General features: G+C 44.8%; 1 protein-coding gene across 4 annotated transcripts in view; it reads left to right on the top strand.

Moving 5' to 3' along the window:
• Positions 1–24,448, top strand: part of BRD3 (bromodomain containing 3) — a 51,443-nt gene that overhangs the window by 7,221 nt on the left and 19,774 nt on the right. The window contains exons 1-4 of one of the 4 annotated variants that reach the window (XM_075520019.1): positions 1,606–1,800; positions 19,380–19,696; positions 21,852–21,989; positions 22,972–23,119. In XM_075520019.1, coding sequence (XP_075376134.1) covers positions 19,496–19,696; positions 21,852–21,989; positions 22,972–23,119 — 487 coding nt within the window. In that variant the 5' untranslated portion in view covers positions 1,606–1,800; positions 19,380–19,495. Of the gene's footprint in view, positions 1–1,605; positions 1,801–12,580; positions 12,634–19,379; positions 19,697–21,851; positions 21,990–22,971; positions 23,120–24,448 lie in introns of those variants that run through there. The other 3 variants (XM_075520015.1, XM_075520018.1, XM_075520016.1) reach the window with 3 other exon arrangements.

Genomic DNA, 24,448 nt, shown 5'->3' with positions numbered 1-24,448 from the left:
ATGACCAGCCACGGGGCAGGTTTAGTGAACACCAGCTTGTGAAGTGTGGCTGTTCCTCTTAAGAAGACCCAGAATGGACCTTTTTCTTCCTGCTTGCATGCTCCGTGTTCCTGCAGAGGCCATGTGCTCTGCGTACAGAGGGCACTGAAGTGGCTTTTGGGTACCTGATGGTCAAGTCTAAAAGGTCAGCTTGCAGGAGGGAAGCCCGAGTCTCACACAGATGAAGCGTGGGGTTTGGCTGTTGATGCAGATGTAACTTCCAATTCTGTCTTACAAAGTCAGTACATCCAAGAGAGGTACGGCCGTGAGCGAGTTTCTAGTTCCTGAATTCACACAAGCCTTGAAGTTGAGTGCAAAAAAAAAAAAAGCACTTTTTCTTGGGTTTAGTTAAGGCATATGCACAACTTTGGTTTCATCCTGAGGCAACCGCAAGCCTGGCTAAGTGGAATTTTCCTAAGCATCTGTCCTTTTGCCTGTGCAAAACCCAATCTCGCTGATTATGTCAGACCTCCTGAGAAATTTCAGTCCCGTTGGTCACGTTTTTCAAAAGCTAATCTTCTGGAAATAAGGTCTTCCAGTAAAACTGCCTTCACCTTATGGTTACAATAAACTGACTTATTAATTGGCATCACCGCGTGGCTGTCTGTAACAGGCAGCGTGGCAGCCTCTGCTGGCATATGTGTCCACAGAGAAATCCCGTAACTACTTCTTACTTTATGCTGGCACTGAAATGTTTCCCCTGGACTCGTTTATTTTCCAACAATTCTGGGGTTTTTTCTTTCTTTTTTGTGCTGCAGCAATTGAATCATATTTGGGGTTATAACAGTATTTTTTTTTTAATTTCTGTTTGCATGTGTAGATTTGCTTCAGGATATAGGTTGTGTTGGACTGTTATTTGGAAGCATTTGTAACAGTGCTCATGTTTGTTGATGCTCTTATGGCGGGTGTGTTTCTAAAATTCATTTTCTGTTTTCATTGTATACATTAGATTATTTTTCTTGCTGTTTCCAGCAGTTGACAATATTATGAAATGCAAACTACATCAGGTTGTGGGTTTTCTTAATGGATTTTTTTTTTGCCACTTACTACTACAGCTTGCATTGGCGGCGTTCTATTTTTATTGCGGCTCGTGTTAGTTGTTGCGTAAGAAATATGAGAGCGCATTACTCAATGCAAACCGCGGTTTAAAAAAAAAAGGGGGGGGGGGGGAGATCAAGCCAGCTCCCGCAGTTGTGATTTAAAACTCGGTCTCCCGCAACACGCGTGACCCTGCGTGGGTTTCCCCCGCGGGGACCCGCACGTTCCCAGTCGCACTTTTCAGGGCTCTTGTTGTACCTTCAGAGCCCGAGAGGCGACGGCGGGCGGGGAGGGGAAGCCGGGATTTTCCCCGGCAACGTCTGCCCGGGGGGAACCCGCCAGCCGCCACCTCCCCGCGGGGTTTTATCGGGGTGTCCCCCCCGAAACCACGCCAGGCGATTTCCCGGCCGGGGGGAGCGTGTTCACCCGCCCCCGCCGCCCGCTGACCGGGGCATCACCCCTGCCGTTTCTCTCCCCTGCCCGCCGGTCCGGGAGGGAGCGGGGGCCGGGGGGGACCGGCCGGCTTCTGGGACTTGTAGTCCGGGGGCCGGCGGCCGCCTCTCCCCCGGCCCGGCCCGGGACTACCGTCCCCACATGGCCTTGCGCCCCGGCGCATGAGCTCTTGGGCGCCTTAGCGCATCTATTATACTGCCTTGCCGAGGATAAAAAGAAGAGCAACTGGAGGGACTATAAGGCAAACGTTGCTGGAGCTGCCGGGGCAAAGTAATCTATTTAATCTTTCCCTTTATTTGTTAGATGCTTGGGTGTGCATTGCTAGCACTGGGACATGGTTTCTGCAGGGAGGGGGGGCCGGGGAAGAAGGGGGAGGAAAGCAAAACCCACTTGGGAAAGGCCAATGCTGATTTTTTTTTTTTTCTTTCCCCCCCCTCCTCTCTTCCTCTTGCTCCTTCTTCTTGCGAGAGCCCCGCGTCGCTCCCCGCGGCCCCGCAGCCTTTGTGCGCCGCGACAATGCAACAAAGCGCGGCGGGGCTGGCTGCAGCCTGGCCATTGATTTCCTCCCGGCCCCGCCGCTCCTGCCCACCCTTTTCTTCTTCTTCTTCTTCTGCCGCTTCTTCTCCATCTTCTGCTCCCCCCTCCCCTTCTCGCCGAGCGCCCGAAGACGCCCCGGACGGGCGCAGCCCCGGCCCCGCGGAGCCCTGCGCCCCCACGCAGGAGGGCTTTTCTTTCTTTCCTTTTTTTTTTTTTTGTTTTTCTTCTTCTTCCCCCTCTCTCGCTCGCTTTCCCTCGCTCGCTTTCTCTGCCCGCCATCTTTTGAAGGGGAAAATTAGGGGTGAGGAAAAGGAGGGCTGCAGGCGCCCTTAAAAACAAGAAAAAAAGAAAGAAAAAAAAGAGGGGGGGAAGCGAAAAAAAAAAAAATAAGCGGGGGGAGGGGGGGACGGGCTAGGCAGCAGCAAGCCCCGGTCCCGGCGGTGCGCGGCTCCCCGGCTCCGGCGGGCGAGCGGCCGCGCTCGGGGCGCGGAGCGGGGCTCGGGGCGCGGAGCGGGGCTCGGCGGCGGCCCCGCGCCCTGGGCGAGCGCCGGGCTGCTCCCGGCCATTTCCCTCTGCCCCCGCCGCCGCCTGGGTCGCTGGCTTGTGAGCTGGAAAAAGGTCTGAGCAGGCTGCATATCATGCGCTGGAAAGTGCGCGTTTCGTGTGTCGTCCGTGTATTTGTGTACGTATGTATATATACAGCTGCTTTGCTCGTGTAAATATCTGGTGTTTACCGAACTTTCGCAAATAAATGGAAACCAAGGGTTCGTTGCCTAAACTTGATATGTTTTATAGGTGTAAAAAGAAACGCAGATCACAGATTTATATATAGAAGTGTCACGCTATAAATAATGCTACCGATAATAAAATGTAAAACTTCAAAACTCAGTCGTACTTTTCCTCCGTTTATACTACTTGTTCGCTTTTTGCACCTCCCAGGGCGCTGGGGATAGAGCATTATTTGTAGCCTGCTTGGTTTCACTTTCAAACAAAGCTGTAGTGTTCAGGTCGCAGATCTGTGCGCGTCTTTAAGCTACATGGTTGAGTCTTGCAGGGTGTTAATAGGGAATGTGTTTCCTACAGAAATGACTTTTGACGACGTGGAGCATGCATTCTGTAAGGTTCACGATAAATGTTCTGTGACAATTCTGTAGTGTGGATATACCTCTCTGTTGATGTCTCCAGAAATCAAAAGTTACTAAAATAAACTTTTTTGGACAAGCAGATATGATGGCTTCACTAATACTTCGAATGCTTTTATATATGTTTTTTTGGTTGTTTTTTTTTTTTTTTACATCTTAAGTACCCTGGCACTAGTAGATAGTAGGTTAGGGGGTAACACAATTAGCAAAGCACACCTGCTGTTCCTTGCTGGGAATAGAGAAGTGGGGTTTTAATATGCTTGTTAGTATTTTTAATGCGTTCAGTATATGTGAGTGTGCTGAGGGGGTGTCTCTAAATTGAACCGGAAACTTAGGTTTAAAGCTGAAACCTCTTGCCTTTAATTCACACAGTGATAAGTCAAGGTATTAGAGGACTTGGTGACTACCATATGTACTGCAGTATATGGGTGAGAAATGCAGAATAAATATGCATCAATCAAAACAAACAAGAAATCCCTAAAGCAGTCTGGTTGCTTTACAAGCAAAAAAACCCTGATCTGTATTGCTTACAACTACCCAGCCACTCGAGTGTACTGTAAGTGCGAAGTCCTGCCTCCTAACCTGCAGATCACAGCACCAGCAGGCTGCTGTGTGTCTTGTTTTGCTAGCACAGAAGTTTAGGGAGTTTTTAATGATGCACTCCGAGGCTTCTGCTGAAACAGAGTAACTCCTGACCTCAAAGCCTTCCTTTTTGGAAATAATAAATGCTAAGATTGTATATTTCTTTCTCTTTAGTCCATGCTGGTTAAAAATACTCACTCATGCATGTATTACTGCTTTGAGACAATGCTTAATAAAAGGGTTGGGCAGAAGGTAAGTCTTATTCAGTGTTCAGCATAAGCTTGATTGCAATATTGTCTTCTATATGTGCTGCCTCTATAATGCTCAGTGCTGAGACGGTAGCTATTCCAATGACAGGCTTTTTAGTTTTAGTGACCTATGCATGCAGAGTTTAAATTAAAAAAAGAATGCATGTGTAGTGTAAAGTGTCTGAGGCTTGTTCTCAAAACTGACTTTGGAGTGTTAGTTCTATTAACTTCAAATAAAAACTAGAAATAAAAACTGGAAATGAAAATGCTGTCACTTTAGCACTGAGGTGCTTTCAAAAACTTTAGTTCTTGTCATTTAAAAAATACTGAGAAGAAAAGCATATTGAAGAAGTCTGAAGTCCAGCTCAGCAGGCATGCTAGGCAGCAGTGCTCTTTTACTATCTGTCTCTAAAGAAGGCTGGTTTCATTAGTGTCTGCAAATGCAAGTATTTCAGTAGGCTTCGTAGCTAGTGTTTCTTTGCACTGTTGTAACTGCACTGGGTACAATGACTTAAATCACAGCTCTTCATAATCTTGCAATATACTTCTTTCCTGAGTTAAGAACCATGTGCTTAAAACTTTATCCTTCAGTCATCTCCTAAAATGGTGGGGAGTTGAACGGAGGTTGTTGGTATCCACAAACTACGTCTGTGGGCCGGGGATCCAGCCTGCCTGACCTGGGGGTCTCTTCCCCCACTGAGCCTCCGTGAGCTGAAGGCAGTGCACACAGATAAAGCAGTTTGCCCTGGTGAAGGCTGGGGCTTCCCGTAGTTTTTACAGACGCATCTTTTAATTGGTACAAGTTCTGAAAGATGCTGTTTAATATTAACCTCTTAACTTTGGGGCGGGCACTTGTGCAGTAGGCTGTTGGTTTCCAGCCAAGCCCTGCTGCACTCCTAGAATCTCGCTCCTTCTCCCTGGAGTAATCTGGGAGCCTGATCGCTCTCGTTGACAGCACAAACAACTCGGGAGTCAAATCCCTCTCCTCAGCAGCAGCTGAGTGATGTAGCAAGGTCTCATGTTTCAAAGGCTTAATTACTTTTACAAAATATATTACTCTCTGTCTACTTTGGTAAGCTATCAGGTGCTTTCAGTGCAGACAGAAACTACACTTTGCTAAATAAATGAACAAAGAGTGTTTTGCATCTCTGTTGTTGATTGTTTCTCTTTAATCCTGGTTGCTCGTTCTTTGCTAATTTGCAAAATTCATTAATCCGCAGTGGGTTTCCCAATCATTACTGTGAACTGTATGTTTTGTTTTGTTGTGTGTGTTGTTTTTGTTTTGTTGGGTTTTGTTTTGTTTTGTTTTTTTTTAAATTGCCACATTATTCTCAGTAATAGCCCGGAACACCATTGTAAGCAATAGAGTTCTGGGAATTAGGAAGGAGCCATTGTTTGCTGTGCTGCTCAGTGAGCTGTCAGGACATTTTGGAAGGATGTGTGTATCTCGAGCTTTTCATTCCACAGTATCTTACTGCGACATTAGTGTGTTTTTGTCAATCATTAGTGCTTGTTGGAGGTGACCAACGTTCTTTTGGGGCACACTAGCTCTTTAACCCACTTGTTGCTAAAGTCAACATTGGAAGGATTTAAATTCTTCTGGAGAGCAGTGTGGAAATTCACCACAATGTGCTGCTTTCTCTACTAGTCCTTACTCCTTCTCCCAGTCTTACTGATAAGATACCAACCGAAGAAACATTCACCTCTACTTTAGATTTCTTTCGCACCTTTCCAGGCCTCAGTCTCTTTCCAGCTTGAGTCTGATAAGAAGACACGATCATGTCTGGATGTATTTCAGCAGCATGGATAACGTGAGCAGAGGAGAAGATTTGTTTGAGTGTCTCACTCCTTTGTTGGGACCAGGGCTCGACATTCTCCTCTCCACTAGCAATGCAACAGGTGTAGCAAAGACAAGCTGAGGTGAAATTTCTGTGCATGGGGGACCAATCTGGAACAAAATGCTCTAGCTGAACTGAGTCCGTTTAGCTTCAAACTTGGAGATTTAGACTCAGTTCTGATTGACACCGGTCTGCTTTGGGAGTGATCCTATTTGCTCCTGTCTTTCCTTTAAAAAGAGAGAGGCAGAGACAGAAAAGGATTGCAGTTTTCCTTCCTGGCCTTGAGAGCTGATCCACTCTTGAAGCTTACACTTGGAGCACTTTACTAATACAGCCGCACTGATATCCTTGCAGAGGACTTCATGCACTGACAGAAATATAGGAGCAGAGATGCACTTTCTGTGGCTGACTGACCTGTCGTAACCAAACCCAACCTGTATTCAAGGAAAGGCATGTTTTTCCTTGTGTATCTTTTGTCTTTTCAGCTGCTCAGCTTATCCTTGTGTAACATTACGGAAGGTGCCTGGTTGGGGATCGCACTTTCTCACAACCCAGCAATATGGCTATGCCGAGACAAATCTGTTTTCTAAAACTGCACTGGTCAATAGGTTTGGCTATAAGCAAGTGCAAAGTTTGCAGTACTGTGCTGTTTTGCTGGGAGGGGACGTAGGACATAGCCTTTTTGCTTACCGAGGCTGGTTTAGGAATGGTGCTGTACTGCGGGCTATAGTGAAACTGATGTGCTGAGCACATGTGTGTTCTGGACTGTATATGCAAGAATTGTGTGTGAGTATAATGGAGAATGCTATTCCTTATTGGAAAGCGTTGCCTTTTTGCAACTTCTCTGTTGGTGCTACAGTTCTGTTTATGGTCTGTGAAATAGTGTTAAAGTGCAGCTCCTCAAAATGCCATATGAAAGAGGGTATGCTCCCCTAAGATTTTGCTGGAGTAAGTGCTTGTCTGAGTGCAGGTACTGTGGATCAGCCAGTGTGCCAAAAGTGTGTTCCTTTCCTGGGCAGGAATAAGCCACAGGGGAATAAATTAGGATAATTGTGTCCACACTGTCGTGGTCGTACTTCCTTTGACTTGAACTTCATCCATATGCAGGAGATTTAAGAGGGGCTTAGGGCTTGGCTGTTCTCTCCGCGCAGAAAGCTAAGCGGTGGGTGCTCGCAGCAGGAGCTGCCTGTGGGGAAGCTTAGCTCCTGTTAGCAGTCTGTCTGCCTGCCCTGAGCAGTTCATGGAGGGAGCCATGTCCTCTGGGTGTGCAGAGGGAGACCACCTTCCTCCCTTGGGTGTGTTAGGCAGCAGGGATCGCCTTCCCCTCTTCCCCCATATTAGGAGCCTCTGCTCCCTGCATAGGGAGGGGTAATAGACTCTAAGATCCAAATTTTTCCCTTTCTTACATACTGTTTGGGAGTTTAAATCAGATGCGTAAACTCAGGCAGTGGAAACTGCTTTGATGCCCTCTCAGGGAGCGACAGCAGCTTAGCTATCACAGTTTATTCACACCTTAGCTGACCTGTAACTTCCTTGCATAGCTGAGCAAATTTATGGATCTACTCAACCTTAGCAAAATCAGCGAGGCACTTTTCATCTGAAATAGCAGAGCACACACAGCCTTTTGCACTTGTTTGGCTATGTTTGCTTTGAGTTAACACGTTGAGTTATTCTGGAACAACATGCTTGTTCAAAGACAAGGCACTTAAATTGGTTTGGAAACAGATAAAGCTAAGTCAGTGCAACCTGTTTAGAGGAACATGCATAGGGGATGAGTGGTGGTCATAAACGGAAGGGCTGCCTCAGCGTAACAAGTCACTGCTCCTCTGTCGGCTAAGCTGCAATAATTAACTGGGTGGGTGGGTGTACTTACTCTGCCCCATTACCAAGTATAATGTTACTGTGGCTCAGCTAACGAGTAGTATATTTATCTCATGGTAATTCAATCGCTTTCATTTCATTGTTCATCCCCTTAAACTGACTTGATTGTCATATATTGATTTAGATAGACTTTATCATGGGAAAGTTGCAGTGCCGTAGCTGTAAACCCAGAGCGTGACTTAAACCAGTGGCAGCTCATCCGTTCTTACTACACTTGTAACGCTTTTTGTCCTAAAACAAATCTGTTATTTTTCAAAATAGTAATTTTAATAGTTTTAATATATAAATATAAATTTAAATATTGAGTAGGAGAAAGTGTTGGAGCACAAGTGCACAAAGGAGGTCTGTTGATGAAGGAAAGTATTTTCTCTAATGAATCACTTTGATGGTTCTGCTGTGTACTGTGAAATGCCTCTAACAAGTTAACATACGGATCTGTGTTTGTTTAGACATCTGTCTTCTCTGTCGATGTTTGCATGGAGCTGCCCCTAAGGATAACATCTGTAGTACTTGTAAATGATATTAATAATGCTGATATATGGCCATGCAGTACTGGTGATGTAAGGGAGAATTGCAGTGTAGGTTATTAGGTACACAGAGCAGAAAACAATCCTTTAAATAGGTAATACGTAGGAATTGAATGCTATTTGCAAGGGCTCTGTATTTTACTTTGCTCAGAATACTTTTTGTACTTAGTTTCATTAAGAGGAGGTAATCTTCCTGTTACATGTAGCCTCTTAAATTCAGTTGGAAGTGGAATTTGGCTGTATCTAAACCCCCCTCCCTAAGAGTTGTCACAAAGGACCTCTTGGGTGTTGTGGTTTATCTTTTAGAAACCTGTTTAAAGAGCACTGCAGTATGGGGAAAGGGATAAAGCAGGTGGCAGTTTTAGCTTTGCAGTTTTTTCGAATGACAATTAGCGTAGTACTTAGTAAAGAACAGTTAAGTGTTTCCAGAAACCTGAGTTATGGTATTTGAACACCTTGTAAATATAGGTTCCTCTGTGTGTTTGTTTTTTTCCTTAAAATTTGGTATAACACTGAGAAGGAATTAATGTATAAATGCATGGGAAAAGACTAATGACTTTAATTGTAGATGGTAGTGGAAATACTCCTATCCCCATTTTACAAGTGGGGAGCTGACAAGCCTACAGGAGTGTCAAGAACTGAGCTGAGGTGTCAGCATGCTGTTTTGTAGCTGTCTTTTTTTGTAATTCTTTGCAGGTATAGCAGAAGCTTGGAGATATTCTGCCCAGCAGGGAAGTATTCAAGCTCTTGGTTTTTTGTTTTTGTTTTTTTTGCCTTTTCTTCAAAATGCTCTGTGTCCAATGATCTCTCTTTTTGGAGATCAAAGTGCAGAAAAAGAAACAATCATGACAAAACCTGTTGTGGAAAGACTATGTGTAATTTATTCACTGTATGCTGAATCAAACCGAGTGAGTTTGAGGTTTTTTTCTTATACTGTAAAAGTACTCAGAGCACCATATGCTGATTAAAAAGGGGAAGGGCAGACTCTTTTTCAGAACACAAATGTTTAACTGTGCAGATCACATCCTTTAAAAAGCAGAAAGAGAGAACCCTGCGAGGGTGTAGATGTACAATAATCCCATTAGGAGTTCTGAAGCCTGTGCGGGTGTTGCCACGTTATGCTTTAATGAGTGTACCTAAATGCTTCTGTTATGCACGTATCATCTGAAACTTGGGTCTGTGCCAGAGTATGGGGTTTTGTTTGTTTGTGTTTTGGGTTTTTTAATAACTTAACTGAAATACGGTTTGCTGACCTGAAATTGGCAAAACTGGTTTCTGGAGTCACAGGATGAATTGGCAGTAGTATCATGTGTTGGATATGTCATGCTTTGGAGAAGGTAGGCTGTCAAGTAATAGATGAACAGAGGGGAATTAGGAGACAGAGCCTTGAAGGAGGTGGGTTGTGGTACTGACCTGCACTGTGAATTTTGTTTGTTTTTCTTTTTCTTTTTAAGACCATTACATCTTGCCAATTTGTGCCTCTTTCCTGACCTGTTTAGACTGCTCACTCCTCAGGCAGAGACTCTGTGCATGCTGCACTGTGCTTACTCCTAGTCAGGGCAGCGGAGCTTCTTGGTCATAGTGCAGTTGGTGCCTAGTCACATCCTGATGAAACATGGTTAAGCTGAGGTGTTTAACTGTCAATTCATTGCCCTAGCAATTAGTCAGGCTCCAGCTTTTATTCCGTCTCCCCATCCCACTTGCAGTGTCTGGACCTGACAGACATGGAGTCTCCTACAATGTGTACTGTCCTCGTACAGTATCTGGTGCGTGGTTGTCCTTTCTGCTGCATGGCAGCAATAATGGTGACCAAGCCTGGATCAACCACACCACGGCTTCTCTCCCTCTGCTCTAGTCTGTAGTTCAGCAAAGTAGAGTGGGTGTGTATGATGTGGCATTTAACAGCAGGCTGTGGTCAATCACATTTTCAAACGGCATGAAATGGGAAGCTTTAACTTCCTATCGCCTCACTCTATTCATTCCTCCTTTCTTCTCCTGACTTTCTCTGTGTTTTTGCTTTCTCCCACAGGGTGTAGGTTAGCTGCCTGTTTCCTCTTCCAGTTTATCTGCTCAGTAGTATTTGTATCTGTTTCTTTCCACCAATTTTGCTTCCTGAAGGAAAAGTAAGCAAAAGGAACCCTAGGCTGACTTCTGCTGAAGCCAGTGAGTATCAGGGTTAAGACTCTTCAGCATCATCATCCAGTACTGAAATGATGAGCAGCTTTGGCCTGCTTGCTTGCCACTTTCCTGGTGTGTCTGGGACAGACCTGTTGCTCCTGGACTTTTAGATGTATGTTTTCTTCTTAGCAGCTCTCAGCAAGTGAGATTTTCCTCCTTTGCTCCTTGTGCACTGTGACGGTATTGCCTGATGGCTGGGCAAGCAGGAATCCAAAGATCCCCTGCCACTGAGTCTGTTACAACATCAGGCTGTCGCACAGCTTCAGTCTCCCACTTACAGAGCAGTTGGAATGCTGACATGAAGGATGCTAATAAAGGGTGACTGCAATTCAAACCCAAGTAAGCAAATGGATTTGTAGTTCTGATTGGTCTTGAAGTATGGCTTTGAATGCACAAGCAAGGGTGAGTAGAAGTGGAACAGTAGATTCTGTCCATCTGTGAAGTTTAAAGTGATAATAATACCAGAAACATTGAAAGGTGGAATAACAAAGAAGGCATCCAGTAGACAGCATTTATTCCAGTTCTGAATTTGCAGAATTGGTCAGTCTGAACCAATTGTGGCCAAGTCTGTAGAGTCTGTTGCTATGCCCATCAGCAAGGTTTGAATTTGGGATCATCAAACTTTTTCCCCCTCCTTGGCCAACTTTCATGTAAACATGGAGATTCCTCTTCTTGACTAGGCTGCAGTTTATTTTTGTGGTGCTTTAGGAAATGTGATGAAAGAGAACAAGATCCCCATGCTCTTGCACACCTTATGCTTGTACAATGTGACTTCTCTAGCTGGGAGCACGTTCTGCGGCAATCCTGCAGTGAGAGGATGTATCTTCAGGGCTGGGTAGTGTTGACTAGATCAGCTATCATAGCTATTGTAGCTGCAACAATGGGAGCATCCACAAGTCTGATCAGTCTGAATAGACTCTCCAGCCCCAGATATCTAGCACTTAACCTCCTTTGTCATTTTATCTCTCCCTAATGGACAGCTAGAGAAGGGGTTAGCCCAGATAGAGGGGCCAAAAAGTGTGGAGAGCTTGAGTTCTTTTCTGTTTTTGCCTAAACCTTCCTTAGAAAGAGATTTATCTTGATTGACCAATTAATTGTATCTTGTAGGTGATAAGTCTGCAAAACCCTCTGCGGAGAGGCACTGAGCCACAGAGACTGTGCAACTTATTGAGAGGGGAAAGTTGCTTTAGCACTTTACAGGATGGGGCTTGAAGTGGTTACTGAATCACAGAGGAGGACCGAGTTGCTGACTGTGTTGTGGTTTATACCATACTTCCAATGTGCCTTCAGCCATGTTCCTGCCTCCCCTAGGTCCCCCGCCCCCCCATCCCGCTCCTGACATGTTGGGAGCTTGTATGGTATGTGGCCATGTGCCAGCACCTTCCCAGTGCTTCCTTTTTGCCTAATGTCCAAGGCTGCAGAGCTTCTGCTGCACATGGGCTTTTGGGGGACTGCAGTAAACCCTACAAGTGCTAGAAATTGCCAAATAAGCATTCAGTGTGTTGCAGTGTGCTAGATAAGAGAGAGCATATGCTCAAAAGCAGGTTCACCTTCTCTCCTTTCTCTGTAAACCTTGACTGCCTGCTGTCTGACTTCTCTCTGGCTCTTCCCCTGATTATGAGATTTGTGGGTTCAAGCCTGTGGATCATGCAAGGTAATTTCATTGCATCTCCACCTTTCCTCTCTAGAAAGAAATGGCACGAGCAGATTCTGCCCAGGCTTGTGATTCTCCCAAATACTTTCCTTTCTGTGCCAAATCTCTGTTACGAAAATGAAGGCTGAAACAGCCCAATACTTTTTTTTTTTCCATTGCCGTAAAGGTATAATTGGTGTATCTTGTTGTGAGAGGCACAACCAGTAGCATTTTCCTGTGAAGCACCTACCCATTCCCATCCTGTTGATTTGACTCTGTCTTCCCAGAGTGTTGATGTGCAAGCCACCAGCTGCTTTACGTACTCTGAAACCTGTTCATAGATGCTTATTTCCACTGCTACAACTAAGCATTTGTTAACATTTTCATTATAGGTTATCCAGTTAATTTGCTGAAGTACTTCCTGGAAGATTTTTTTTGCAAGTGCAGTTCACTTTATTTCAGAAATCTCACTCCGATCCTTACTGCAGTCAGGTCTCAAAGCTGGCTGAACTCCTCCAGTCAGGAATCCAACACAGAGTAAGCTCTTTAACCATTCGCACTTTTCCTTCCTCCTGTAGCCTTGTTAACAAAACTGTGTGTAGCTCAAGAGCTTGCACAAAACCAACATATGTCTGAGTTAAAATTTGCCTCCATGTTTTCAGAGGACCACAAACAGTAGGGCTGCAAGAAATGTCCAGAGGTCATTCTGTCCTTCTCCCCGCTCCAAAACAAGATCAACCATACCTAATCCATTACTGAGGCCAGTTATTTAAACTGTTCTCAAAAGCAAATTCAGAGCTATGAAAATGAACTTGTTATAGTGTGGAACAGCACTCCCTGCACTTGAAACTGCAGCTTTTAGAAAGCAGTTGAGCCCCATATGATTTGTGTGTTGCAGGAGGTATGTGACATGCATCTAAATTCTTGCTCAGACTTGATCAGAACGTGCTTCCTGTGGCATTAGCAACTTGGTGGAGAGAAATACTCTGACCTGTAATTATCAGAAAGACCATCGTTTTATTTGAGGTGCCTAGAATACTGCTTATAAAAGTCCCCAGTGCTTTTATAATCAAAGTGCCTTTTGGGTACCCCTGAGTTTGAAGGCATGCTGTGAGACATCTTAAAGCAGCCTGATTTGCAAAGGGTGCTGAGTGTGTATCAGAAGTAAAGGCCCTTGGAATTACCAGTTACTTCTGGCTGATTCTTATCTACTGGTTATGAGCCCACAGGCTCCTTACTGAGGAAGCACCTGCTCTTATAATAGCCAAGGAGAAACCAAGGGTGGGAAATCCATCTGCATAATCTGATGAGCATTAAACTAACCAAGTCAAAAGCCAAGGAACTGACTTAATCTTCTGTGATCTTTTTCCCTCCCTCATGCAGAGGTAAGTTAAGGGCACAGTTACATCTCCCAGTCTCAGGCTGTTATTGGGGCTGTCCTCAAAATACTATGCATGAAAAGCAAATCTCTGATGTGTGGAATTAATGATGTGGGAGATGAGGACAGCTGAATGGACTTTCAGAGTGCAAAGCTGCAGTGGGCGCTCACAAGCCAAATTCCCTTTTCCTGCAGTGAAGCCAAGTGCAAATGGTTCATCCCCAGGTCTTGAGGGGGTGGTGTATTGTGTATAGCATGTGTGTGTCTGCTGAGGCAGTGTTGGCTGATAAAGCAACTCATCTGTCCTCAAGTCTTGGTCTCAAATTGCAGATCCCTTGAGTTTGAAGAGAACATCCCTGCTGACTGGAGTTAGTAGGTAGTGAAAGCTGCCTGAAGTTCAATTCCTATATGGGGCTGTGGAGGGAAAGGAAGGCAGAGTAGGAGGAAAAGGAGGACATCCACCAGCTTTGTTTCCTTCTGAGGAGCCTGGAGGAGTGGTGGTATAGTGCACTGTAGAAGGAAATGGGTACAACCCTCAGTTCATAATGTTATCTGACTTTAAGGCTGTGTTGAGGGGTAGTAGTAGTGCAGCTGTAAGAAAGCCTGGGCAAGACGATCATGTGTCTGCTGCTTCTCTGAGACAAGGAGCAGCATATGGTGGCAAATCTGACCAAGCTTCCAGCTATTGCTGCTGTTGGGGGAAAAAGGGACCAAGCGTCTGCTTTGGTGGCTGCAAGGAGCCTATGTGGGGAAGTAATGCTTGGAGCAGCAGCGTGAGGATGCCTGCTCCAGCTGCCCTGCTGGCTGAGTGTGGTTCTGGCTGCTGGCTCCGTCCTACCTTCAGAAAGGCTCAGTCGCTGCCTTTCATGGCTGTGTGAGCAGCGCTGCTTCGGAGGTGCTGTTTCTCTGATGGGCTGACTAACGAAACCAGGGCTAGGCACTGGCTGGGGTTCAGGGCTCTGCTCTCGGCTCTGCTGCAGGCTTGCTGGGTGGCCCTGGGTGGGTCACTTCACCACGGCATGAAGTGTGAGTTGTGAGCGCCAGCTCTTCGAGGTAGAAACAGGGTCTTACTGTGTGTCTGCAGAGTGCTAAGTGCTGATGGACCTTGGTCTCTGCACAGCCTCCATGTGCTACTGTAATGTAAATAATAACGTGGAGATAAAGATGAGGTCAAGGAACATCTCTTAAACTTGATAATTTTCCCTGATGGGAAGATTTATATTGCTGTTTCTGGCTAGGCTGGAATTGCGCCAGTTTTTGATCAATGTCCAAGTAACCATGCAGGAATACCATACCAAGGGAAAAAAAGAGTTGTTGGGCTCACATGCTAACATAAAGCTTGTTACCTTCTAATTTTGCAGTCATAACAAATACCATCCTGTACTGCACGAACAGCAGCAAGGGAGTGAGCCATCCGTTAAATGTTCGGCACTGCCAAAGGAAGTGGCAGAACCGTTAGCTGAAGCAGCAGGCTTACTGGCACAGTGCACATTTCATGGGGCTTTATAGCTTCTTTTAAAATAGTCTCCACCACTGCAGACAGTCTGTGGGCTGCATCAGCTGAGTAAAATGTTATCCTGCTAGTACAGGGAATTATTAACATGTTTTCTCCATGCCAACTGTCTCTCCACTGACTGACCCATGCAAGCAACTCAATGAAAGAAAAATTTAAAAAAAAAAAAATCCTTCCAACCTAGCTGAGTTTTTTGATGACTGGTTTGGCTGAGGGATAAGCCAAACCCCATAGCTTTGCTGGATGCCACACTGAGGTTGCAACTTAGCCCAAAAGGACAGACTTAAACTCCAGAGAAGCAAGATTTATTTGAGAGTTTGGGTTTGGGTTTTGCTTTTAGTTATCGTCTCAGACTGGGATGAGTAAGAAGGAGGAGGAATGCACAATGTGGGAAGCAGTGTACAGTGTTCATGTATGACAGCAAAAGGGTGTACTTTAAATTTGTAGTATCAAAACTGTATATATGCAGTCAGAAAAGTCAAGAACAGCTTCTGTTACTTGAACATTACAGGTCTGAGGAACAGGATAAGTAGTAATTTAAAATTTTAAATTTAAGAAGTTACTACTCCAGGGCTAAAAAGTCCAACCTTAGGCTCTCACTGGAAAGATGCACATGATGTCTGTGCCAAGGCTGGGTTTGGCAGTCTTTGTTCTAGGCTTGTACAGTACCTTGTACAGTGATGCCCTGGTTCACAGCTGGGCTCCCTAACAGTTCAAATAATTATTGATACTAATGCAATTTCAGTAGATGCTGAAGTGCTTAGACTAGAGCTGTGTATTTTGATTCTGCTTGTAGTTGTGGAACAATTCGTGTAAGCTTGCTTGTTTTTTGTGTGTGAGTCTACTTAAGTGTCGTGTTGGATGATTTGTATGGTAGGTTGGGATGTCAGATGGTCATGCCTCTCACTTTCCTCATTTGATAAATGAGGTCTGACAGCTGGTAGATTTCTCAGGCAGGGCCATGGCCTCTCTGAATTCAATGTCATATACTTTTGGACATTTCCAAAGCATTTGCACCCTCAGCTTCCAGATTCCCCATAATCCTGCTTTTTGTGTTCTTAAAAAGAATATTATTTTGAAACTTTAGAAGTAAAGGAATGGATGTAGAAACAAATTTTTAGTTTTAAAAATTAAGGAACGGTCTGATATCAAAGCAGCTTCCCCAGCAAATGATGAGGAAGCTGATGGACCAAGGGTCAAAAGGGTGCAGTGAGGCACGTGCACATTAAAGCTGTATTTGTGCCAGGAACAGATACTTCCAGTGCTGCTGAGATAGCCCAGGTAGCTATTCCTGTCTTTCAGCTGCAGGATCCAGCATTTAAATGACAGTGCTGCTGAGAGGTGTGGGGTTTGTAGCCACTTCTGGTTGTAATAACCAATGAGTTGGAGCATGCAAGTTAAAAGAGGATCAGCTGTCAGAGGACTAGCTGAGTTGGCTGTCATGATTCTGCCCCTCCTACTTTTGGTAATGTTCTTAATTAAAATCCTTTCTGAGTTGTGTCACTGATGACTGTTACATGCTTCTCTTATGTGGACTGTACAAGCCTTGTTTAAGCTTGATGACCAAAATGTGCACGTGAAGAGGCAGTGCATGTCCCACAGAGTTTGCAGGCTGGCTGGGTGGAGCAGATGAGGACAGAAGGGAACTATCGCTATCTCCATGGCACAGATGAGGAGCTGTGGCATGAAGATACTGAACGCCTTGGCTAAGGTCAGAGAGGGAGTTTGGGAGAGGCAGGAGCTAGATCTGTGTTTTTTGAATTAAGTTCTGGGATTTAATAAAAAATAATTAAAAATCCTTATCAAATGGGGCTTGAGAGGTAGGAGGACATCAGGAAATTAAAATGAAAAGAGAATAGTTGTGCTTAACCTTAGGTTATTTAAAGGGAAGACTTAAGTTACACTGCATAGTTTCAAACTTGTGACTGAAATGCTCTGTAGCAGTAGGAATTGCTCTGTGTGGGTGTTTTATTTCCTGTCAATCCTTGCATTAGATTCAGTTTGTTAATCAAGAAGATAGCAAACAAAATGCTTCATTGGTGGTCACCAGGGGCCTGCAGTCACCGTTGCATACACTCAGATGATGGATGTTGCTCAAAGGCCTTGGGGTCTGAAATCCATGCAGAGAGCTGCCTAGAAGGAGACTGAGTGAAACTTCCCAATTATCTTTTTTTCTTCTTTTAATTCTTTGTCTATTTCCCCCCCTTGATCTGAAGATTGTGTTTTGCAATATTTCTGCTGCTGCTTTGAGTTGATGGAATGTCAGGAGCAAATGCTTCCCCAGTTTCTTCCAAATCTGAAATCCCAAGTAACATCCTGGTTTTGAAATTCCTTGCCCAGACGATGCCAGCATCCCTCTTGGCTGCTTGGTGATCACCCTGCCTGCCAACAACAGCACGACCACCGTGATCAGATGAGAGGGCTGGGGAACAGAGGCTAGTCCTTTCTGACCTACTAAGCTGGGCTCTTGCGTTATCAAAGAATAGGGACCAGAGGCCTGATTCTGGATCTATACTTGTGCCATATACATAGCACAAGGAAGTCCTACTGTCATCTCTGCTTTTTCTACACCCTGGGAATATAATGGGTCTCGTGAAGGGATGGTGGCAGAGTCATAACTGGTCTTGTCTGTTCCCTGCACACATAAGCATGCGTACTCACACACGGATTTGTTTTAGGTTTTTAACAATTTCATCTTCCATAGAAGCACTATAAAAAAATTAACTATACAATTAACTCTTTAAAAAACAAAACAAAACAAAAAAACAAACAAAAAAACCCCAAAAAAACAAAACCCAAACCCAAACCAGATCTGGTTTCTGCAGGGGACATCTGTGAGCCAAGCCAAACTGGTCCATGGCAAGGTGCACCCAGCAGCCGTGGCACCCAGAGCACTCGGGTGTCCCTGCTGGCTGTGGCACTCGGAGCACCGACTGCTTTAAGGTGTGGTTCCCTGTGCCACAATGTCACCAGGGTGCTGGAGTGTTCTCCTGGTTATGGAGCTGCTGGGGCAGCAGGCAAATGCCTCTGCTACCTGGGCAAGCCTGAGAGGACCGATATTTAAACATCCCTCTCTCCTGCAAATCTGTTTGTTTGTACACATCTATTTTTGTAAAATTCCCCCAAATTAAGTATGTGTTTACTTTTTGCCATCATCTAATCAGCAACTCAAAGGGTAAGTTGATGTTCTATATTTAGTCCAGATATTCAGTAGAGATTATTAGGTATGTATCAAAGAAGAGGTTTTTGTTTTTTCTAGGATGTCTTACTGCTCTCTCCTTCTTCCTGTGTTACTGCAGCTTCTGCCTCTGCTCATGTTTCTCTGTGCAACCAAGAAGCATATGTCAGTGAGAGTATTTGTGTGGCTTTCTGAACATATTTGAAATAATTTGCCTCTAGAAAGTGATTGTGGTCTGTTTGCCATGAGAAGAGTAGCTGCAGTCCTGATGTGAATTGAAATATCAAATGTTTATGGAAGATGACATAGCAAAGCTGTTTACCATATGGTATACAAGACGCAGTGATACTAGACCATTTTTTTCCCCTGCAGTTTGCTGGGGAAAAAATAGAATACAATAATGCAATTTGTGTATTCTTCTGTGTTTCATATGTGCCTTGAAGAGAGAGCATGACAGTGCTCCCTTAGCCAGGTCATGGGATATAAGTGTAATATTAATTATTATTTATATTAAGCCTGTATCTTGAGACTTCCACATGAAACTGAGGGCCCAGTCGGGTACATGTAGTAAGGGACATAGTAAGACATTTATGAGATTCACATGCAGATCACTAAGTTAGGATGTTTCTGGTGACACCTTTTATTCACAACTGTTCACAGCACCTCCCTCTGCCCCTTCTTTCATTTCTCTGGATCGAGGTCCTCTGACACATGTTGTCCGCTCTTGATAATGGGATTTTACACTAACTGTTGCACCAGTGTAGAGACTTGTAAGCTGACTCAGCGCCAGCCAGCATGCGTCTAGAGACAATGCAGTTAAGTTTACATGGAGCTGCAAGCTATGGATTTACTAGCTTGGATCAGCGTATTCATGGGAGTCTCTGCATTACGTAGTAACTGTATTCTCTAACCATATTCTTAATGCTACCCCATGTGTCGTCTTTGCATGAAGATGGTCTCTGAGCCAGATAAAGCAGGAACTAGTCTGTGAAACTTACTGGCTCTCTGCAGGCTTTGAATTTGGGAATTGCTGTTCCACTGTCTCTTGGTACTTGAACTGTGCCCATCATCAAGATAAAGTGTCTTACAGGGAACGAAGCAGAGGGGTAAAGAGCCTGAGTTCAAAGACTGTCAACAGCAGAAGTGTCTTAACATGCCTACTTCAAGTAAGTATCTGTATTCACACATTTTCCTCTTTCTCTCATTTGATCTAGGTTGTATGGTTGGACCCTGGAAATGGGATGTCAGTCCCGTTCAGGGAGCATAAAGGAAGAAAGAAAATCTCCCAGTTGGTGCTGCTGTGACAGCGAGTGAGAGCAAGAGCAGGAAAATGTCGACAGTCACATCAGCAATCCAGGCTCCTCAGGGCCCTGTGAATCCGCCGCCCCCGGAGGTCACTAATCCTAATAAGCCTGGCCGGAAGACCAACCAATTGCAATATATGCAAAATGTTGTGGTAAAGACCTTGTGGAAGCATCAGTTTGCTTGGCCTTTCTACCAACCTGTTGATGCAATTAAATTGAATTTGCCGGTACGTATCTATCATCTTCTGCTCAGTATTCTGTTTGTAGAAAGCTTTGTGTTGGTGAGATCAGTTTTCTGATCACTGGATCAGAATGGTTAGGTTGCTTTTGGGGATTTCCTTGAATGTTCTTAGACTTGCTGAATTAGAAGATGATGTCTTTCAGAGCTGGAGAGGCTCAGGTCTCTGAAGGAAAAAAGCTACTTCACACTTAGTGAGGGAAGAGAAGAGCACACAGGCAAGCTGCCTTAGAGCATCTGAAGCATAGTGCTTTGTTTGTGGTTTACTTCTGGTTACTTTTATGTGTCTTCACTGCTTGTCCCACCTCTGTCCAATTTGAGAGTCTTGAAGCCCGTGCTCTTCTGAGCATTTGGCATTGGGTTCAATGTAACTTGTGTTTTTGATAGGCTTTCCTGGATTTGCCACTGACTTCATTGTTGAGGAAGACAGGAGAAGCTAATTACCAAGGATACTTTGGAGCTAGGTATTTTCAAATGCTGTACTGGAAGTAGAAATAACAGAACAGTTGCATTTACCCATCTACCTCCTGTGCCTGATGATACATACCCTGTCTCTGTCAGACCAGATAGTACAAGATACAGCCCGGTTATTCATAAATGACCAAAGTTTACTAAGCTGCTTTCTTCCAGGGAACAGAGCCACACACTCTTCACCTCTTCAAAGGGGTCCTGTAGGTGTAAAAATTCAGCAGAGGAGGAATACCCCTACCCACCTGCTTCCCTTAAACACAGACACCACCACCCCCATGTCCCCATGTCCACCCTGCTGTCTGCTCAGCCGCGCAGCCCATTGCAAATTAACTCTGGCTGCTTTGAGCAAGAGGGGTTGCATGTAGGATTCGAGGGAGCATGGTTCTGGGATGTAAGGTCGCAGGTTGTAACCCAATTTTATGGACTGGATTCAGGAGTCTTTTGAACTCTGTAATGTTGTTGATGGGTACTTCTTAAACTGCTAGCCAAAAGAGTAAAACACTTAACTCCTGTATAATATTTCTCTAGGTCTGTGCTCCTTTGTGTCTTCTTTTTCTGGATTTAGTTTCTCAGTGAGGCATTTTGAAGTGGTTTTAGGGCAGGTTACCAGAAAATTTAAAGGAGGAGTCAGTTGGAAGAGCAGTTGTTTTTCACGTGTGGCCTAAATCTGCAAAAGCCCAGTATCCAGCAGGATTGCCTTTTCTGCCCTAGCATGCCTTGCCTGAAATATTGGTGTCTCAGGTCGTGCTTGAGGGTTGGGCTCAGAGGAGAGTGGCCAGTGGCTGTACATGGCTTCATGTGAACGTGCAGCAAGAGGGCTTGCTGCTCTTCTCCAGAATGAGAAAATTACAGTGTATAACCTTGCATGCCTACAGCATCTCCAGGCTAATCACAGCCTCTACAGATGCTTGAGACTAGCCGAGAGAGAACTGGGTTAACACGTGGAAGCCTTTTAAGGGCTGAAATGCCCTTAAAAGAGAGACAAACTTTTAGCACAGGCTTAGCCAGTGCCGGCACTGATAAACTTCTGTAAGTGCCAGAGGCAGTCTTTTAAAAAGCGAGGCAGAAATGCGGTTTCCCAAATTGCAGCCAGTCCACAGTTAAACTGAACACCCTGCCAATGCTAGTGCTGACCCTGCTGCCCCGACTTCTGGTCCCACGCGAGCATGAAGCGCATCGCTGCAGTGTTGGTCGAGCTGTCAAGTGCGGCCACCCTTCCACTCTGCGGCATGATCCAAAATGGCACCTATAGCCTCATAAGGGGTATTGAGGCTGCAAACAGTTTCCGGGGAGAGCTACTCGGAAAGCAATATGTGCAATTGTGTTAACTCTTAGTGCCTTCCCAGTCCAGCTGTATTTATAAAAAGCTGGTAATGTCCAAGTAGCCATTTGTGTGTGTGTGTGTTTGAGCATGTACTGGGGGGAGTCGTGGAAGGTCGGTGGTTGTGGAAGGAGTTCTTGTGCTTTGTAGTCAAGTTCATAATAATGATAGACTAAAAGGTTACAAATTAGAAAATAAATGAAAGCAGAGATGTTATTTGTGATTTCCACAAAAATTTGGGGATGTGGTTTTTTTGGGAGGCGGAATGAGGAGAAAGCTGGGACTAGTGGGAGGTGTGAACAACACTCTCTGCCTATCAGGAGATGTAACGTCTTTCCTGTTTCTCCAACAGGATTATCACAAAATAATAAAAAACCCCATGGACATGGGGACGATCAAGAAGCGCCTGGAACACAACTATTACTGGAGTGCCAGTGAATGTATGCAGGATTTCAACACCATGTTTACAAATTGTTACATTTATAACAAGGTAAAGAACCCAGACAAGCATTTAGCTGGGGCACTGCCTGGAAAAGACCCACCTACAGCTGTTACAGTGCAGGTTTTGAACAGGGCCAGCTCCGCTGTGCTCCGGGCCCTCCTTGTGAGGATTTGAAATGCCACTAATTGCAACCACATTACTTGAAATGCACAAAGCTGTCTTTGTGCTGTGTCTTTCTTCTCCCAGACTAGTTAAAAAGGCAAATGTACCTTTTAATTATAGGTAGATCTCTGCTTTGGGGTTATGTAGCAAGTTTTTACTCCTTTTATTTCCACTTAGGAATTTTTTAAGATGAGCTAAAGTTTGTGCAGTGTTTTGCAGGTGTTATGTGGGTTATTAGTGCTGTGTGTTACGCTGGCTGTCTAGCAGTAAATAGTATCTCTTAGCAGCAGAGAGCACTTCAGGAAGTATAGCTCTGTTCTCTGCCTGTGTCTTGTCCATACTTGCACACCTTTAGATTGCTTATTATTATTTCGGGTTTGGCTTGTTTGCTGTTTTGTTAGGTTGTTAAAAGCCTGTAGTCTTTGTATTATGTTTTCTACGATGGTTTGTCATCATTGACCCATACTGGAGAACAATAATAAACAAATTAATTAGTTTGAGCCACAGAGTATGTGTTTACACTCTTCTCTTGGACCTGCTGGCAAGCAGCAGAGGACAGCTCATCTGTTCCAGTTTGCTGCTTCCACGCTTATGCAAAGGATGCTAGTTATCAGGCTCCTACTGGAAGTCCTGATAACTCTGAATGCAGCGTACTTAGAGGCTGTAATTATTGCATGCTAGACTAGAATAGAGGAGCAGGAGGGTAGCATGCAAGGAGGGAGGAGAGCCAGTCTGTTTATTGTTGGAGCTTGGATACCATCATTTATTTGAAGGGCAGTGTTATTGGGGATTTCAAAACCTGATCTTGAACCTCTCTGCTTCTAATATGTGGATGATACAGCATGGGCTTGTATTCTTCTTTTTGCAGCCCACAGATGACATTGTCCTCATGGCCCAAGCGCTGGAGAAGATATTTCTGCAGAAGGTGGCCCAGATGCCTCAGGAGGAAGTTGAATTATTACCCCCAGTTCCTAAAGGCAAAGGTCGCAAGCCGTCAGCAGGCACACAGAGTGCAGGTATTAACCCAGTCCAGTGGCAGTAAATGTTATGAGCCTGTTGCTGAGGCCTGACCCACCTTTCACGCTGCTTGGCTTTGCAAATGGTGAAGAGGCTAGGAAGGGGAGCATGTAGTCTAACGGTTAAAGCAGTGGAGGAAAGTGTGAGATGTCTAGGTAATGTTCACCCAGTGTTTCAGGGCTTGTCTGTCTTAAGGCCACTCTGCATTTGTCATACAAACATCACACCATCTGTGACTTTATCCATCCACACAGCACTTCAGTGAGGGAGGGCAATGCTGTTGCTTCCTGTATGCAAAGAAGAAACCAAGGCAAGAAGAGGCAAAGGAGACATGCCGGTCTGCTGCAAGTAACAGACCGTGGCATGGACTGCCTTTATAGGCCTGGGTTTATACAGCTCACCCGAGGTCCTGGCAGAAGTCTGACACAGCAGAGACTTGGACTTAAATCTTGCCATCCCCTAAACCCCATATAACATTTTTCTTTTGCACACATGGTTGCAACATCATAGAATAAAGTTTGATCAACAGAATGGATTTATTAAGCCATTGCAAAAAGCTGCATAGACCATTGCATATCAGTAGAAACTAAGTTTAGTTCAGCTTACCTAGAGTTGATTTTAAATGGATTTAGGACTAAAATGTCTGTAAGCGCGGTAAAACAGTTCGTAAAGGAGCTTGTGTGGGCTGAATTAAACTGTTGCAAATTTTTTTGTGTAAACAAGGTCTAATTGTTGCTCTGGGAAAGTCAACTGTTCCTCTTTGTTTTCCCACATCTCAGGTGCCAAATGGAGCTACAACTTCTTCCAAGCTCAGAGAAATTTGTGATGATGTGTCTTTTCAGCATCCTTTGAGAAAAGTTGCTATAAAAACATAGAGGAGCATTGCTGCTTTGGTTATTAGTTACTAGATTTGTCCCCCTTAACTTTACACTAGTAGGCAGCTCTTTAACAGTGCAGGTGTAGCATAAGAGACATTTGCCTGGCTATCGGGAGGCTTAGGCTCTACTCCCAGCTCTGTTTCTTTCATCGTATAAGTTGTGGCAAATCTGAAGTGCTTTGGACTCTTGGGTGTTTAGCTGGCAGTAGGGGAGTGGTTGTTACCATTTGTCACGCGTGGTTAAAAACGCTCCCAGATTGAGGTCTGTGCAGGACAGCAGCTGTCCAGAAGAGTCATCTCCCTCCTTTCCTTCTGCTTGAGCTCCTGCTCTTTTGCTGAGCACAGGGTTGCTCTGAGAGCACAAGAGGAGTGAAGACTGTCCCAGAGCAACACACCCCATGTGCAAAGCTTGAAGTATTTTGCTTGCATGTGGCTGGCCTAAAGCTCATGG

The sequence above is a fragment of the Mycteria americana genome, chromosome 17 (genome assembly GCF_035582795.1).
Source record: "Mycteria americana isolate JAX WOST 10 ecotype Jacksonville Zoo and Gardens chromosome 17, USCA_MyAme_1.0, whole genome shotgun sequence".
NCBI classification, from domain to species: domain Eukaryota; kingdom Metazoa; phylum Chordata; class Aves; order Ciconiiformes; family Ciconiidae; genus Mycteria; species Mycteria americana.
Note: the sequence above shows the minus strand (reverse complement) of the source record. Positions and strands in the feature narration are given on the sequence as shown.